The following is an 18,712-nucleotide window of genomic DNA, read 5'->3' as shown; positions in this document are numbered from 1 at the left end:
ACATCAATAAAAACAAAGATTTACTGAGCTCTTACTTTATGCCAGAACTGTGCTAAAGCAATTTATAATTATTTATTATCTTGCTTCATTCCTTCACGTCTAAGAGACAATTACTGCCATCTTCATTTCAGAGTAAAAGAAAATGAGGCTCAAAGAGTAACTTACTCAAAGTCACACAACCAGTAAGTAGGAAAACCAAGGTTTGATTCTTGATCTGACTCCAAAGCCAAACTGCTACATGACCTCACAATTTAAAATTTAAATATGGCTGAATTCTAAAGTCTACTATCCATTTCCAACAACCTTCCCCTTTTTCCCTTTGGGAAAAAAGGGATACACCCATGGGTGCTCAGTTGCTTAAGTCATGTCCAACTCTTTGCGACCCCATGGACTGTAGCCCGCCAGGCTCCTCTGTCCATGGGGATCCTCCAGGCAAGAATACTGGAGTGGGTGGCCATGCCCTCCTCCAGGGGATCTCCCTGACCCTAGGATCAAATCCATGTCTCTTACATTCCTACACTGGCAGACGGGTTTTACCATCTGGGAAGCCAGATACATCCACATGCCAAGTTAATTTTTATCTAAGTGCTTTGCTTTTAAAACAATAAAAGACATATCACGCTTTTATTAATTTTTATTATCAAAGAAGTTACATTTTTTAGTGCTGTTAAATATTTAAATAACATATACTTACATAGTCACATTGTCAAATTTTCACCAGGATTAAGCCACAAAAAGAAATAGAAGAAAACTATAAATAAGAAACAGGTATTGAGATGACAGACTCAAATAAAGAGAAAGACAGTTTGAAACATGAAATTATATTAAAAAAAAATACACAGTAAAGTAATACCAAAAGAGAAAAATTTCTGTAAATAAATTAAATGATTCAAATATCTCACCTATATGTTATTAGTGGGTGAAGAGGAATAAATTCTGCTGGCCCAAATTCTATAGAGCAACCAAATGTAATTAACGTTAGCAATTCACCATGACAGGTCAATAAAACCAGGGAGCCACGTTTTAACACACAAGCCAGAAAAAGACTATCGTGAGTCCAGCTGACATCACCTACCCAGTATGACCTAGAAAAAGCAAAACAAGATGTTTAGAAAGGACTCTCTACAATGTCTCTAACAATTTATAATGGCCAAGAAGGGGTGAGATACTTCCAAAAATAAGGGCAAAAGAATGAATAGTAGGCAAATGTCACATACATTTTGTGTATCTTACTTCCCAAGAAATAAGTAAGAAGAAAGGAGTTTGCTCATAAACATCTAGTTCATACAACATAACAATTAGAAATTTACTTACATTCATAAACAAATCATAAGATGAAAATACTACCTAAAAATCTAAATCTTTTAAGTCACTTACATTATAGCCAGAACAACTTCTAATCCTAGTGATATCCATAACTAAGATCTACCAGTAGATTTGAAGGTCAATACCGTGCCTGTCTCTCAGGAGCCTGCTAGAGCTCCATTCAAGAGCAGATTCCCTCTTGCCAAAGCCATCTTTACCACTCCTTAACTGTCTTAAAATATTAATATTTCTTTCATGGGGACAGAAAGTAGCTCCTTCTCATTTAAATGATGGACACCCTCAGTCAAACAGACCACTTAACTGAGACTAGAAAGGAAATTTGGGGAAGAGAAAGAAAATAAAAATGTATGGCTGGATGAACCTGAAAACGCTGAAAAGTCAGAGAACAGCAGAGAAGTGTTCAGAAAAGGAAATTAGAAGGATTCAAGAGGAAGAGGAAATCTTCCTCCTCTATAATCTTGCACAGGTCCCTTGCCATCCAAAATCACCACTTACGGTGCTGTCCACCCATATGCAGAGAATGCTAACTTTGTTTAAAAGGCTAAAAACACCTCAGCCTGAGTATATAAAATGATCTTCCCAACCCAGGATTCTTCATTGCAGTCTCTCTAAGCCCAGTATTTCTCAACCTAATCATAATCCCACTCTTCCTAAGACAACATAGAAAGAAATAAGAGAAAAGAAAACGTGTTCAAGTATCTTCCACTCTATCAGACCCTTCCTTAAAGGACTGAACGCCTTCCTTATATAAACTGAAGTTGCTCAGTGGTGTCCAACTCTTTGCAACCCCATGGATAGTAGCCTGCCAGGCTCCCCTGTCCGTGGGATTTTCCAGGCAAGAATGCTGGAGTGGGTTGCCATTTCCTTCTCTAGGGAAAAGTGAAGTTGCTCAGTTGTGTCCAACATATGAAACAAACTTTAAAGTCCATCAAGCACACATGATGAAAGCTGCATTATCTATCTAAATATCTATCTGTTGTTGTTCAGTCTCTCAGTCACGTCCAACTCTTTGTGACCCCGTGGACTGAGGCACGCCAGGCTTCCCTGTCCTTCACCATTTCCAGATTTTGCTCAAATTCATGTCCATTCAGTCAGTGATGCCATCCAACCATCTCATCCTCTGTCAATCCCTTCTCCTCCTGCCTTCAATCTTTCCTGGCATCAGGGTCTTTTCTAATGAGTCAAGTCTTTGCATCACGTGGCCAAAGTATTGGAGCTTCAGCATCAGTCCTTTTAACGAATATTCAGGATCGATTTCCTTTAGGATTGACTGGTTTGATGTCCTTGCAGTACAAGGGACTCCAACACCACAGTTCAAAAGCATCAATTCTTTGGCGCTCAGCCTTCTTGACGTTCCAACTCTCACATCCATACATGACTACTGGAAAAACCATAGCTTTGACTATAGGGACCTTTGTCAGCAAAGTAAAGTTGCTGCTTTTTAATATGCTGTCTAGGCTGGTCATGGCTTTTCTTCCAAGGAACAGGAAGCTTTTAATTTCATCGCTGCAGTCACCATCTGCAGTGATTTTGGAGTCCAAGAAAATAGTCTGTCACTGTTTCCATTGTTTCTCCATCAATTTGCCATGAAGTGATGGGACCAGATGCCATGATCTTAGTTTTCTGAATGTGGAGTTTTAAGCCAGCTTTTTCACTCTCCTCTTTCACTTTCATCAAGAGGCTCTTTAGTTCCTCTTTGCTTTCTGCCATAAGGGTGGTATCATCTGCATATCTGAGGTTATTCCTATTTCCCTCTGCAATCTTTATTCCAACTTATGCTTCACCCAGCCTGGTATTTCGCATATACTCTGCATATGAGTTAAATAAGCAAGGTGACAATACACAGCTTTGGTGTACTCCTTCCCCAATTTTGAACCAGTCCATTGTTCCATGTCCAGTTCTAACTGTTGCTTTTTGGCCTGCATAGAGGTTTCTCAGGAGACAGGTAAGGTGGTCTGGTATTTCCATCTCTTTAAGAATTTTCCATCTCTTAAAGAATTCTTTTTAAGAATATTTGTTGTAAAAATATCTATTTAGACACTACTGATCAAAGCCTTAAACTTATTAAACTATTAAAAAAATTTTTAAAAAAACACTATTTAGAAATAAAAAAGAATCCTTACCTGACAAGAGTGGCTGGAACCACAGGATTCTTATTACTACATCCTTTAAGGCTACCATAGACAGTAACAAAATTCAGTGTGTTTATAAATAATACCTGAGTTGCCTAGAAAGAGAAAAAAAAGACAACAAAACAATTAAAATCATTTTACGTATATTTCTGAAGACCTAGAGATCTATCTTATCAATGAACTATCTCGTCTTTCCCAACTGGCAAGACAATACCAACCACCTATAACTCTTCTCCCTTTTATACTACATTTTAAGAATATCAGTTATCACTTTGCCCCTCTTTCCTCCTTTTACATTATCCTCTTCTCACTTCTGAAGGTCAAATTTCAAAAATTACGGCACCTAACGTAAATAATGTTACCAATTTACAAAGTCAAGTTGGATCAGGAAACACCAATTTAAAGAACATAAAGTAGTATTAAGAAAAAACAAACCATATTCAAGGGAAAAAAAAAAATCTCTAAACTGAACTAAACTCTTTTACAGCTTACTCCCAAAACAAATTACATTTACTGACCTTTGGGTCTTTCTGATTAAGCGTTACTGCCAGGTTAAGTCCATCTCTTGAAAATGCAGAAATCAGAGCTCCCCTTGACTTCACTGATTCACATTTAGGGATCAGACTGCATAGAAGGCAATCCTGCTGAGCCCACTGAACACAAAATGGCAGTGATCTGAGAAAGGAACGACATAACTGAAAACAGGAAGTATAGGAACTTTTTTATATTAATACATATTTCATTACAGAAAATTGAAGGGTCCAGCTAAATTCCTTCATATGCATATATATTTTGGGTCTTTAGCAACTGCTCACAAGTTTTATCCAGGGCACAAAAGAGCAACTGCTAACTAAACAAGGTAGGTCCATACAGAGTTTTGTAGTAACAGCATGCCCTACATGCAACCCCAAACACATCGGCATCTACTAAAAGTTTAGATACATGTATTTCTACATTATTACAAATATTTTTGGGCTTCCCTCTTAGCTCAGTTGGTAAAGAACATGCCTGCAATGCAGGAGACCCAGGTTTGATTCTTGGGTCAGGAATATCCCCTGGAGAAGGGAATGTCAACCCATTCCAGTACTCTTGCCTGGAGAATCCCATGGACAGAGGAGCCTAGCAGGCTACAGTCCATGGGTTTGAAAGAGTCAGACACAATTTAGCAACTAAACCACCAACACCTAGTTGTACATTTAAAATTTGTTCATTTTACTTTATATAAATTACACCAGAATAAAGTACTGCTAGCATAAAAAATAAAGAAAATAAACAGAAAAAAAAACCTCACTATTTTAGTAAATCTTAAGTCATTATATGCTTTTAAATGCATTCTTTCTATTTCATTGGGCTTTTTAAAATAAATAAAACTATTTTTAATTAAAAAAATGAGAATTAAAAAAAAATGAGAATTTAAAAGGTATGGTAGTAAATTCAAGTAAGTTATGTCCTTTTCAAAATTCAATTGAATTAGTTTTCTTTTTTTTTTTTAATTCAATTGAATTAGTTTTCAAAGGAGTTTTTTATAGTCTTAAGACAAGACCACAGACAGCCTTACCTTTTATGTGTTCTCAATTCCAAGAAGGGAAACAAAATAAAAACAAGAAAAACTTTCTGTAATAAACATGTAAAATGAAAAGTAAAGAAACAGAACAATACTTATAGGGAGAAACAATTTGTAAAGTCTCAGAGGTTGATGTTCACACTTCATTTACTGATCTTATTATGTATTTATGGGCCAAAAGATATTATAATAATGTTTCAAAAGGGACAGAAGAACTTCCCTGGCAGTCCAGTGGTTACGACTCTGCACTTGCAATGCAGGGGCTGCGGGTTCAATTCCTTGTGGGGGAACTAAGAAGATTCCATGTGCTGTTCAGAATAGTAAAAAAAAAAAAAAAAAGATAGAAGACAAAGAAGAAGGAAACATTTACCTCACCTTACAGGTGTAAACACACTTTCATGCCACCGAATTGCTAGAAATGCTAACTTCAGGCATTCCCCGGAATAGAAAGTAAATGAACACAAGCAGCAGTCTCCAAATAACTGTAGATAAATTTCACATACTTTAGTATATAATAAATCTGAAAATAAACCAAGAGGATCTAGAAACTGTCGTACTGAGTGAAGGCAGACAGAGAAAGAGGAATATCACATGCTATCGCGTATATGTGGAATCTAAAAAAAAGTGATACAAATGAACTTGTTTATAAAACAGATTCACAGACTTAGAGAATGAATTTATGGTTACCAGGGGGAAGAATGATGGGATAGTTAGGGAGTTTGGGATTAACATGTACACACTGCTATGTTTAAAATAAATAACCAGCAAGGAAAACAGAAAATAAACTAATCCCTGAAAGAACAGAAAAACAAGAAAAAAAATAGCCCCACATTTTCTCATAAGTAAGACAAATGAAACTTATCAAGAACCTGTATACTTTTATTCTTAACATATAGCTTAACATTAAGCTAAACACTAAGAAATTTATTTCTGAGCCAGAGGCATATCTCAAGTGGGAAATCAAGGTGTAGTTACTCTCTTAAGAAAACATTGCCATTTACTCTGGCTATATAACTGGGAATATTCTTATATATTTATTTTTCTCTTCCTTTATGGTTGCATATTATTTAAACTAGGGCACTATTCATGAGGTAAACAACAAAAGTTCAAAATGCAATTTTTAACAATAGCAAATTGGGTAATAACATATTGGTCAACACATACAAAGAGTATCGTACAGCTATTTCACATGTCTCTTAGTTAACGAATGCGTTATTTACTGGGAATGGCTTACTTAATATCACCAATTCTAGTTTCTTTTTTATTACAAAGCTAGTTATATTCTAAAACTAAGGAAAAGTAAAACTAGGGAAAGACCAAGGAAGCTCTAAGTTCAAACCACTTTTAATAAACTCTTTTAAAATGGGACCAAGAAATATAAAAATACCTTTTCCAGGATAATTTCACCATTACTACAATTAATGATGACTGGAGATAAATAGCTATCATTACACACTCTGCTCAACAGCTTCCCAGAAAGTGTCTGCTCTTAGAGTCTGAGGTCTCCCCTTCAAGAACACTCTGTCTGATTTGGATTTTACCTCATTTTTTATAAAAACAGCGTGCACTACGGCTTCTTTATCTTCAGTGGAAGGTAAAGGAATTGCTTCTTCAGGCATGATCTGGGACCACTGGCCCACCAAGGAAAGGCTTTTAGAAGATAAGACATTCTTGAATTCCAAATGTTCCCAAAGGAATATGCATCCAGAAGGAGTTATAAGCAGAACTCTTTTCCCATTGCCAGATACATACAAGTACAGTCTCAAAGAGCTTGCTAAAAAAACAACAAAAAAGTTACTAAACCTCTGAAGTCGGAATTCCTGCAGAAAAGTACAAATTTTATCTATTCTGACAACAAGGAGCCTAAATGAGGTTTCCATTCAGAAAGCAAAACTAAGACATTAATAATAAATTAAAAGTACAAATAATACTAACACTTATTATGTACTCATGTGTGATATTAGGAACCCACTGCTATCACAGACTTGTTAGGCATGCCATATTTTTCTTCCTCAAGATGAACCTTAGTGTTACAAACAACCAACATCAAAAAATACTTACATATACATGGAAATACATACATATATTTACACAAGCAGAGGCATATTTCTTTTCCTCCTATATATCAAGTTAAATCAATTTAAACAAATAAAAAAACTCCCACCTACTGCAGCTTTAATCATTTCCTTAGGCTTTTCAGTTGCTTGTATGGTTTTCAAACAATCTTGATCTTTGTTCCAGAGGAAAACCTCCCCTGAAGTGAGTACCCCAGCCAGCCAGGCATCTGTTTTCAAAACAGAAATACAATGCTTACAGCCTAACACTTGCCTTAATATTACCCCCAAAATTATTTTTAAAAATACAGTTAATCTAGCCTTTTGATAATATCAGTACTACTTAACCATTACTGGAGGTTGTTAGGAGTATAACATCCTTCAACAAAGGCTGAAGACTGGGAATTTTCTTCTTTGTCCTTCCTGAGAGCAAATTAATTTCATTTACGAATTTATCATCCAAAAGGAAAACAGCTTCATTTTCCTAGGAGAAGAAATATGTGAGAAACTTAAGAGATGCCAGAAGTTAATTCAGCCTCCTACCTAAGTTATCACAGAAAGGAAAAGAAAGTGACATCTAAGAAAGATGGTATATTTGTACTACACGTCATAAAATGAACAATAAAGGCATTTTTAAAAAGCAGTTTTATTTATTTATTGGCTGTGCTGGGTCTTCATGTGGCTCAAGGGCTTCTCTAACTGTGGCGTGGGGGCTTAGCTGCCCAGTGGCAAGTGGGATCTTAGCTCCCCGACCAGGGCTCGAATCCACATCCCCTGCATTGTAAAGCGGATTATTGATCACCTGACCATCAGAGAAGTCCCAACAATAAGGCTAATTATGTAACCTGAAAATTTTTTCATTCTATCTTCAAAGTACCTCTTATTAGAATTACTAGGTAGTATGACCTAGTAGCCGCACTGAGATTTATTTGAAGTTTAAAATTATAGGAGTGTTTTCCAATTCTGCTAACCCAAATAGTTATCTGCTGTTAGCTCATCGATCTGAAGAGTAGTATGGGCAAGTTTTAAATTATTTACTTAAACAGACATGGCTTCTCATTTCTGAAGCAGTAGCATGTGCTCCTAGACTTCAGTTTTAGAAAATATCCAGAAAATGTTGAGCTTACTGGAAACCTTCCAGTTAGACACAAGCCTGCTTCATCACCTGCATGGGTATTCCAAGATTCACCAGGACATGAAACTCCCCAAACATGTGCCTTTGCTCAAAAAAGGCACATGCGACGTAGATGCACACATTTTGCACATGTAGATGCGAAAGCCATGCTCATTTTCAATAACTGCAGAGAGGCTTTCTGGCTGGGCAATCTCAAAAACTGGGACTTGATGAGGGTGAAGAAACTGTGTCCCAGAATTCCCAGGAGAGCCCAGAAGAGGAGAGTGAGGATGATATACCATCCCAGGACTCCAAGAGCAAAGCAACAAAGGATTGTGAAGAAGACAAAGCAGGTGATGGAGAAAAGGAGCAAAAGAGTGATGAGAGAGGTTGACGAATGTGATCAGACCACAGAAAGACTGAGGTTCCCTCCCCATCTCTGCCAGCCTCCTACCATACAAATACACAAAATCCTGCTCAGTGGGCAAGTGATCCTTCTGTAGACGCTATTTTATTTTTTAAAGGTTATTCTTCGATCTCAGAGGCAAAGCACACATTTAACACATATTACAATTGATACTGTCCAACTGAAGAAAAACTTACCTGTCCCAACCAGGAGACTCGTGGCCAGGGTTTTTTCTGCTTGATACTAGTTGATGTCAAAACTTCTAATCTTATCTCCATGCTTGTTAAGATATCAAAGACCAATTAAGTCAAAAGTCACAAGATGCTATAAAAAAAAAGATAAGAACACGTAATATTTACTGAAGATCTTAAGAGTTTTCATAAAGTTTTAGTAAATGACTTTTTCATTAGCTCAAGTTTACTCTCTTTTAAAGGTAAAATGCTGATATCTTATTCAGTATCTAATCTTGAATAGTTAGGCAAAACTTGTTTGCTTTTTTGACAAGTTATTCCTCAGACTATGAAAATAAACACAAATTTGGAGAATATCTTGACAATATAGTTTCTATGTGATTACTTTCTCATCTTTCCAAAGACGACCACAAAAATACCCCCTACCCTATGCTCTTCTTACACTATGACTTTAACACTCCTCTCTCTCATTGAGAGCTCTGGTCTATGCCTCATCCCTTGAAATTGGGTGGTTTTTTACTACTTTGACCAAGACTAAAATGGAAGTGAGGCTATGCATTTCACAAGGCTAGCTCATACAAGGCAATACATCTTCTACCATGTGTTTGTGTGCGCTTATTAGCTCAGTTGTGTCTGACTCTTTGCAACCTCTACAGCCTGGCCGACTATAGTCCGTCAGGCTCTTCTGTCCATGGGATTTTCCAGGCAAGAAGACTGGAGTGGGTTACCATTTCCTCCTTCAGGGGATCTTCCCAACACAGAGATCGAACCCACATCTCCTGTGTCTCCTACACTGGCAGGCAGATTCTTAATCTCTGAGCCACCTAGGACGCCCCACACCTTCTACCTTATTCCCTGGAATAATTACTGTTGAAGCCTTCAATCACCACATAAGCAGTCAAACTGCCCTAAGCCACAGAGCTCTAAGAACGTCCAAACTAGACAACATAGAAGTGAAGCCCTGAAATAATATGATGTAAAGATGCCCAGCAAGTCTCCATGCTGGGTATGGGGATGGTTTCAATAGAGGCCGTGACCTATTTGTCAGAGCCCTACTGGGGTGACAGGAGCATAATCTTGGGTGAATGGTCCATTCTTGAGTGAATCTTGGGAGGATGATCACACAGTGGGAGAATCTGACACAGTGATTTGGAGCCAAGAAAAGTGAGGACACAGAAGCCATAATGAAAGGGATCCCATAGAACAAAGTGAGGACACTTTGAGCATCAGAACAAATTACAGTAATGGATTTAAAAATCCATGGACTAAAATAGGAAACCATGAATCCATATTATCATAAGAAAGTAACTTATTAAATTGAACATCTGATGCAAAATGATGTATTTACATTGTTTCAAAACATCTCCCTATAAAATACTAATTACAAAAGACAAAACAGTCACTTCACAATGAAGAAACTGGGCAGATTCCATTGTATCTAAGGATCAAAATGAAAATAATCAGAATGGGACAAAAGGAAATCACCTGCCTCTTAACAGTTAAAAGGAGAAAAACATCTGTGATGACATATGTACAAAGTAACATAACCTGAATCTAATCACAAGTAAATATCAGGCAAACCCAAACCAAGGGATATTTTACAAAATAACTGATCTGTAGCCTTTAAAAGTTTTAAGGTTATGAAAGTTGGGAAAAAACTGAAAAACTAGTCCCAAAGAGAAAAACCAGACAACTACATGAAGTCAGTAATTTGTAAACTTTATGTTTGCACTATAAAGGACAATATGGGAGAAATGGAAAAACCTGAATAGAAAGAGAAACTGAGGATTAGATGGTTGTAACAGATGAATGTTGATTTTCTGATTTTGATGGTTGTCTTGCATGGGCCACAAGTATGATGTGGGCAGGGGGGCGGGTGGGGGAGGAGTCTAAGACACTGCATGCTGCGCGGCAAAAAGTAAAGGATAAAAAACTAGCTAATCATTTCAAGATGTACAGACAGCCCTACAGAATTTGATGATGGATGGTCTTCTGTCTCTTAAAGCTCTAAAAATCACCTCCTGTTAGAGAGCGAAGGTTATCTGAGCCGTATACCGACAGGCACTAAAATCACTAATGGTTCCTACAGATGTGTGTGCTTGGAAGCTCAGTCCTGTCTGACTCTTTGCGAGCCCATGGACTGTAGCCCGGGAGGCTCCTCTGTCCATGGGATTTTCCAGGCAAGAATACTGGAGAGGGTTGCCATTCCCTCCTCCGGGGGATCTTCCCACCCCAGGGATCAAACTTGGGTCTCTTAAGTCTCCTGCATGGGCCGGAGGGTTCTTTACCACTAGCGCCACCTGGGAAGCCTACAGATGGATACTAATAAAACCATGAAACATGTCAAATTAGTTAATGGACGACAGATAAACTCGACCACACAAAATATGTGAGGAGGAGAAACAGGTTAAGTTTTACCTTCCCTCCACCCCCGCCCCCCTACATCTTAATTTAAAACACTGGCAAAAGCAATTTCCAGAGGAATAATCCAAGTTGTTCGGTGGTTTCCACCACAGACGAGCCTGAGAAATCACGCCCATTCCTCCGCGCTCAACTTATCGCCCACCAATGTCACACACAGGAGTTGGCCCACGACCACCCCGCATGAGGCATCCCAGGGACCCCTCTGAGATCCCCTACCGGACCGCGCGGGGCAGCGCCGCCCTCCACCCCCGAGAGCTGCCACCGCGGCGCCCACCGGGGACCGGGCAGGAGCTGGAGGACACCGGGCCGAGGCCGAGGTCGAGCCCGAACCGGACTTCGTCCCCAGCCAGCCGAGGGCGACCCCGCGCCTCCGGGAGGCCGAGGATGCTGCGGCGGGAGGACGACGCCGGGAGACCGGGTAGGGGGGCTGGGTGCGGCGGGGGATGGCGGGGCTGGGAGGTCGCGGGCGAGCCAAGACTCGAGAGCGTGAGGGGGCGGAGGAGCCCGAGGACGCCGCGGGCCGGAGGGCGAGCGCAGGAGGCTGGGACCGTGCAAGACGGGAATCTGCGGGCAGTTACCTCCGCCAGGGCCTGGCCCGTCCGAGGCTGGGAAGGCGCGACGAGGCTGAGATGAAGGAGGGCGACAGAGACGGGCGGAGCTGCCCGCCCCGACGCGAGCCTACGCCTTGGCGACGGCGGAGGGCGGGGAAGGGACGCGGGCGAGCGCCGCCAGTGCGCCTGCTCCGAGCCGGCTGGGAGCGCGGGCGGGAGGCTGGAGGCGTTCCCCAGTCCTTCTCTCCGCCGGGTCACCCGGGGTTCCCGCCCTTGTCCTCCCAGCGGTCCTGCGCCTCCGCTGCCTCCCCGCCTGCGTCCCTTCTTGATGCTTTTGAACTGTGGTGTTGAAGAAGACTCTTGAGAGTCCCTTGGACTGTAAGGAGATCCAACCAATCCATCCTAAAGGAAATCAGTCCTGAATATTCATTGGAAAGACTGATGCTGAAGCTGAAACTCCAATCCTTTGGCCACCTGATGCAAAGAACTGACTCATTTGAAAAGACCCTGATGCTGGGAAAGATTGAAGCAGGAGGAGAAGGGGACAGCAGAGGATCAGATGGTTGGATGGCATCACCGATTCAATGGACATGAGTTTGAGCAAGCTCCAGGAGTTGGTGAACGACAGGGAAGCCTGGCCTGCTACAGTCTATGGGGTCACAAAGAGTTGGACACGGCTGAGCACCTGAACAAGAACTACAAAAACTGATGATTCTGGCAATAAATCTTTATTTTCCTCTTTTGCAAACACACTTGATAAAGTCTAAAATCAACATATTAAACATGTCCAAAACAGTCTACTGCATTAAAACTCCAGTTGATTTCAAAATGTAGAGCACCAGTAACTTAGTTTTGGTTTGGTTTTCTGATGGCAACGTAGACCACACTGCCAAAATGAAATTCTGGGACTCTGAACAACCCTCCTGATAATGTGAGTTTTATGCAGATCTAAAGTATTACATGTCAGGACATAAGAACATACAATGAAGCTAGTGCAACTGAGACCCTGAATTTTTTATTTTGATTCAATTCAAATAGCTATGTGTGGCTGTGGCTCTGTATTGTGCAGTGCAGCTTTAAATCCTTGTTAATGAACTTGACTCAGCTCCAGTATTTCTCAACCTCAGTTCAGAATTGGAAATCTGTTGGAGGGAAAATTCAAGTGGTGCCTTTTGGATATGGGATTTACTCTTGGATCAGTCAGCTATGGCTGGGATCATATAGTGCAGAAATCGCTGCTGCGGGCTTGCTTGTCTGTGTGTATCTGAGGCCATTCTCCCCCAACGAAGGGAATTATTATAAGGTGAGGTCTATTATAAGATGGAGTGGTGGCTTCCCTGATGGCTCAGTGGTAAAGAATCTACCTGTGCATACAGGAAACACGGGTTTGATCCCTGATCCCGGAAGATCCCATGTGCGGTGGAACAACTAAGCCGCTGCGCCGTAACCATTGAGCCTTTGCTGTAGAGCCCGGGAGCTGCACCTACTGAAGCCCACACACCCTGAAGCCAGGGCCCCGCAGCAAGAGAAGCCACTTCAGTAAGAAGCCGAAGTACCACAGCTAGAGAGTAGCCCCCACTTGATGCAACTCGAGAGAAGCCAGTGTAGCAACAAAGAATTATTTTAAAAAGATGGAGTGGTGAGTTATTTAGGATAGACTAGGGCACCAAATCAAAAAGCCTCTACCATAAATTGGTGACCTAGAGAACAAAGGCAATTATTTCTTACTTGTCTATCTATTACAGGTGATTTAGTTTGTTAGGTTTGCTCTGCTCAACACAATTATTCAGAGATCTAGGTACCTTCGAGATACTCATCTTGTAATTCTCCAGTACCTTGTTGCATAATCAAGACTGATGTCCAAGTGGGATTCAAGTCACAGGAAAGGGGAAAAGGAGGGAGCATCCCCAAGGTCTTGAGATCTGGGTCCAGTACGATGGTACACAGTATTTCTGGTTATGTTGCATAGAGAATTTCATCATCAGTTCACATCTAGCCACAAAGCAGGCTGGCAAATACAGATTAGCAGTGTACCAGTGAGACTGATAGAATAATTTTGGTGGATGATTAGCAGTCTTCATCACAAGTGCTTAGAATATTAAAAATAGTAATACATATTTCTTGTCTTCAAGGGTATCACAGGTTTGGTGAGGAGATAGAAGACTAGGTAATTAGCAATGAATAAGGAACATGCTGTACAAACCCAAAGAAAAGAATGATGTAAAACAGTATTTCTCAAACTTTAATGTACCTACAAATCACCTGGGAATATTGTTAAAAATGTAGATTCTGATTCAGTAGGTCTGGGGTAGGTGGGGCCGTAAGATTGACTCTCCTAACAAGCTCCCAGGTGACACCAATTCTGCCGGTCCTTGGACCAGTCCTTAAGTAACAAGTGGATACGGTTGCAGCAGAGGGAATAACATTTGAGTTTTGTATTATGGTACAGTGATCAAGAGTCCAGTTTAAGATATTAGACATCTTATGTTCAATTCCCAACTTCAATTTACTGGCTGATTTATTAATAAATTGCTTATCTTTAAACCTAATAAAGATTGTAAGTAATAGAGAACCACACACAAACTGGATATAGCAAAAAGAGAAGTTGATTAGCTCATTAACCCAGGGGTTCAGCAGGTAACTTGCAAGTTTTGATCAGGCAGGGCTCTTCTGTTTTTCTTCTCGTCACTCTGCTGTTTGCCTTCAGGCTGGCTTCTTTTGTGGTAAAGTGAGAAGATGGCACATTTACACCTATTTTACAAGGCAAATGTAGTTTAAATTTTTATCTTTAATTAAGGATTCTTCTTGAGCCGCCAACCCAGTATGTAGCAGGGAAAGTCTTTACCTTGACAAGTGATGGTACTTCCATTTCTTTTTTGATAAATCTCTTTCAAATAAATGCTGTGCCTTGCAGATTGTCTTTTTCTCATTCTATTCAATCTACCAGGTGGATTCATAATGAGAGTGGGAGGAGGGGTTATATGCCCTAAAGGCATTGAGAGAGAGAGTGTTTACATTCAAACTTTATTTTTTATATTCTTAGCTATCCTTTCTTCAGGATGTCTGATGTTGGCTTCTGGGTCTATCGCACTGGTGTCTATATCTTCTTGTTATCCTTTAGTCCCAAGTCATGCCCAACTCTCCTGCGACTCCTATGGACTTGTAGCCCACCAGGCTTCTCTGTCCGTGAGATTTCCCAGGCTCCTCTGTCCATGAAATTTCCCAGGCAAGAATACTGGAGTGGGTTGCTATTTCCTTCTTCAGGGGATCTTCTCGAGCTTTCAACTCCTGTGTTGGCCGGTGGACTCTTAACCACTGAACCACCTGGGAAACCCAATGTCTGTAGCTAGAGTCTTTAATTTCTCTTTTGATGATGCAATCACACCCCCTAAGTCTCAGCCATCCCCTTCATCTCTGTATTCTGTTGCCTTTACAGGGGTCTCTCCTTGCTCTCAAGTTCCCCAGAGCATGTGAGAATGTTCTGTGTCTTGAACTAAACGTAAGAGCTGAGAGCAAGTCAGGAATAATGACTCAGCTCTTTCCTCTAATTATAACACGTCACCATGTTTTATTCTGTTGGGGTCACCCCCATATTGGGAGAGAGAGAGCATTCTAAAGAACTGTCTTTTCCAATAATTTAGAAAAGCTACTTTGCTCTCAACTTTCTCTTCAACACTGTCTCCATGAGATTTTGAGACAGAGGCATATCTGATTCTTTGTTTCCACTAAGCCAGAGGGCTTTTCTTCTTCCTCTTGGATAGTATCCCTCTTATGTATATTCTGAGTCCTCTCTGGATTGTCCCTGCATTATGGCAAAAGCCCATATTCATGCTTTAATGCTTTGAATTTGATATAACAGGAAATGTGGAGAGTCCCTCTGTCTGTGAATACAGGTGTCATCAAAAGTAGAAACCATTCTCTGATTTCTCTTTTGAGGCTCTGCTTCGGAAAAGTGGACCCATCACACCTGTAACCTGGCAGATGAGGGCTGGGCAGGTGTGTGCCCACAGCTTGCCCAGCCATGGTATGTACCTTATTTTTAGATAAGTGTAACAGTAATTGTCGTAACATGCATCCTTTTAATTTTCAAGTCCTGAATTCTCTCTTGTTTAAATGGCAATTGAAGTTGTTTTACTTTCAGAAAACCCATCAGAAGGAAACAGATGACCAGTGCAGAAAGAAAAGTAAGTCGAATACCAAGACCTGGGCTGTCAGGACAGGACACAGGAAAGAACATGTGCTTTTAGGTAAGGTTCTGTATTTTGAATGAGGTGGTAGCTATAACAGGTATGTTCACTTTGAGAAGACATTATTATATGATTTGTGTACTTTATGTTATTTCAAGTAAAGGTTTGTTTAAAAACATATTGAAAGCTACCATTTAAACAAAGAGTCAGACACAACTGAGTGACTAACACACACACACCATTTAAACAAAGATAAAAGTAAAAGCGGTCATCTGTTGGGTCCCGCATAGATTCACCTTTAAAGGATGAGTAGGGTTGTGAAAGAGAAGTGGAGAAAGATTATGATTTTAGATACAGCATATGGAATAATTGTAGGACACATCCAGGGGATGTAAAGTGAGCTCCTGTCGCAGAGTCTACACACAAGCTATTGGGTGCTAGCTCAGCAGACTCTTTGACAACTGCTGTTCCACACACTTAGAGGGGAACCTCAGCAGCCTCATTAATAGTACGTAACGCTGTCCTCTCATGTCGTACTATCCCCGGCTAACCAATTGGCCAGATAGGACTTAAAGCAGTGGAGATAGGTAAATATTTGACAACCTGCTTTACAAGGTAGAGGAGATACCATGATTTACAGTATTTACAGTTTCTGTGGTGCACATTTTCTCACCATGATGTTTTCCAAGTTTTCATCAATCAGCTCAAAAATTCCCTGAAAATTTAAGTCAGCTCTCAAAACCCAATCCCAGGGGCCCCAGCACACCAATGACTTAAGACAAAAGTGAAAGTCGCTCAGTCGTGTCCCACTCTTTGAGACCCCATGGACTGTCAGTGGAATTCTCCAGGCCAGAATACTGGAGTGGGTAGCCTATCCCTTCTTCAGGGGACCTTCCCAACCCAGGGATCGAACCTAGCTCCCCCACATTGCAGGTAGATTCTTTACCAGATGAGCCACAAGGGAAGCCCTGATTTAAGACAGGCAAGCCACAATCACCCTGAGAGGGAGAACAATCCTTTTGATGGATTTATCATAAGGGTGAAGAAGTGTCTTTCCCATAAGGCCACCTCCCCTCACATCTCATTCATCTAGATTGAGGTCACAGGAGCCCTGAATATAATGTAGAACACTTTTAAGAGATGCCTCATCACCAACATTTTTATGGACATAAATTGATATTTTCAGGGTTTGTGAAGATTGGAATTTTAGCCTACTCACAAGCTAACAAACTCTCCTGTTTCATGGTGTTGAGAGAAAACGTCAGACGCCTGTAGTTAGAGAAAAGGACTTTATTTCTTAAGGCAAAAGCAGTAGATAGAGTGTTAGTATGATGTTCATGAGGCTCCCTGTGACTCCCAGTTCCCACGCCAACAGCACAGGTGCCTAGGTGGATGAAGTGTTTTTTTTTTTTCTTCTTTTAATAGGTGAGGAACATTGAGCTGGGCTGTTTCTCACTTTTATTGTGAGTGGCAAGTGGACTAACTCATTGTTTGGGATGTTACCTCTGCAAAACCCCTCAGAAATGGCTGGTAAGAGCAGTCTGGGTTTTACATTCTTGGCATATCCTGCAAAGGTGTGGGACATAAAGGATCCTGCCAGATTGCGTATCCCATCAGTAAGTCCAAAAATAATTCAGAAGAATTGATCTGATAATGAAAAAGAATCTAAAAAAGAATATTTATGTATATGGATAACTGAATGACTTTGCAGTACACCTGAAAGTAGCATGTTATAAATCAACTATATTTCAGTAAAAATGAAAATAAAGCCCCCTTCCCTGTCCAAAAAGTTGGTCTATCAGTGTAAAATCATGTGAGGAATACCTTAACCAATTTATTTAGCTTCTGCTTTATTTTCATGAATGAGCGAAAATGATATATAACTCTACCTTATAAAATCTTTCAATAAATATAAAAAATTCTAAGTGATGAGTCCATTATGTCAGTTTAATTGGCAACATTTTTTTTCTTGGTAGTACATTAAAAAATGGTTAATTGATGGCACTTGAAACTAAATGAAATATTTAATATTTCTCATTATTAGGCATGTGATTACTTTTATTACAAACTCTGATTTTTATTACTGGCATGTGGAAATACACTGTAGTCAATTTAGCTTGCTATGTTACTAGCCCTCCTATTTTTTTTTTTTTTTGCCCTCCTATTTTCTTGTTAAATTGTTTTTTTTTCAAATTGTTTTGTGATTCACTTGGTTTTTCAAGATATGTAATCATGTTGCCTTCATATGGAAATATTTTGAGATTTTTACTTATATTTATCCTTTTACATTATAAAGTTTGTAGCATTTTTTGGTGTATTTTATAATTGCTAGCATCTGAATTATTTTGTTCACCAAAAATGGTGTCAAGAGGGATGGACTCTAGTCCTTTTCTTTCAGGATATGATTATACAGGAGAACAGATACACTGATAACATTGAGTGTGACAATATGTGAAAACAATGGATATTTGACTTTTTTAAAAAATTATTTATTTTGGCTGCACTGGGTCTCTGTGGCTGCATGAGCTTCTCTCTAGTTGTTGAGAGCATGGGCTATTCCTTGCGGTGGCTTCTCTTGTTGCTGAGCACAAGCTCTAGGGTGGATAGGCTTCAGCAGGTGTGACTTGAGGGCTCAGTTTTTGCAGCTCCCCGTGTTTGATCCCTGGGTCAGGAAGATCCCCTGGAAGAGGAAATGGCAACCCACTCCAGTATTCTTGCCTGGGAAATCCATGGAGAAAGCAGCCTAGCGGGATATAGTCTATG

At 40.1% G+C, this 18,712-nt stretch overlaps 2 protein-coding genes across 15 annotated transcripts in view; one reads left to right on the top strand and one right to left on the bottom strand.

Moving 5' to 3' along the window:
* CPLANE1 (ciliogenesis and planar polarity effector 1) overlaps positions 1-11,909 on the bottom strand; it is a 107,753-nt gene extending 95,844 nt beyond the window's left edge. For 13 of the 14 annotated variants that reach the window (XM_043488608.1, XM_043488616.1, XM_043488617.1 and 10 more), the window contains exons 1-9: positions 11,790-11,906; positions 8,794-8,920; positions 7,425-7,560; positions 7,187-7,306; positions 6,564-6,796; positions 5,398-5,504; positions 3,977-4,133; positions 3,450-3,553; positions 903-1,085 (exon numbers count right to left, since the gene is read on the bottom strand). In XM_043488608.1, the coding sequence (XP_043344543.1) occupies positions 903-1,085; positions 3,450-3,553; positions 3,977-4,133; positions 5,398-5,504; positions 6,564-6,796; positions 7,187-7,306; positions 7,425-7,560; positions 8,794-8,874 (1,121 nt within the window). In that variant the 5' untranslated portion in view covers positions 8,875-8,920; positions 11,790-11,906. Of the gene's footprint in view, positions 1-902; positions 1,086-3,449; positions 3,554-3,976; positions 4,134-5,397; positions 5,505-6,563; positions 6,797-7,186; positions 7,307-7,424; positions 7,561-8,793; positions 8,921-11,789 lie in introns of all 14 variants that reach the window. The other variant, XM_043488609.1, reaches the window with a different exon arrangement.
* Positions 11,655-17,378, top strand: LOC122454299. The gene is made up of 2 exons (XM_043488684.1): positions 11,655-12,106; positions 17,375-17,378. Exons 1-2 carry the CDS (start codon positions 11,655-11,657, stop codon positions 17,376-17,378), a joined length of 456 nt encoding a protein of 151 aa, XP_043344619.1.
* Positions 17,379-18,712: the final 1,334 nt, after the last annotated feature.

This window comes from Cervus canadensis, chromosome 16, assembly GCF_019320065.1.
Source record: "Cervus canadensis isolate Bull #8, Minnesota chromosome 16, ASM1932006v1, whole genome shotgun sequence".
NCBI lineage: Eukaryota > Metazoa > Chordata > Mammalia > Artiodactyla > Cervidae > Cervus > Cervus canadensis.
Note: the sequence above shows the minus strand (reverse complement) of the source record. Positions and strands in the feature narration are given on the sequence as shown.

Coding starts and splice junctions, on each gene's coding strand:
- LOC122454299 (XM_043488684.1), top strand. CDS start 11,655: ATGGCGGGGCTGGGAGGTCGCGGGCGAGCCAAGACTCGAGAGCGTGAG.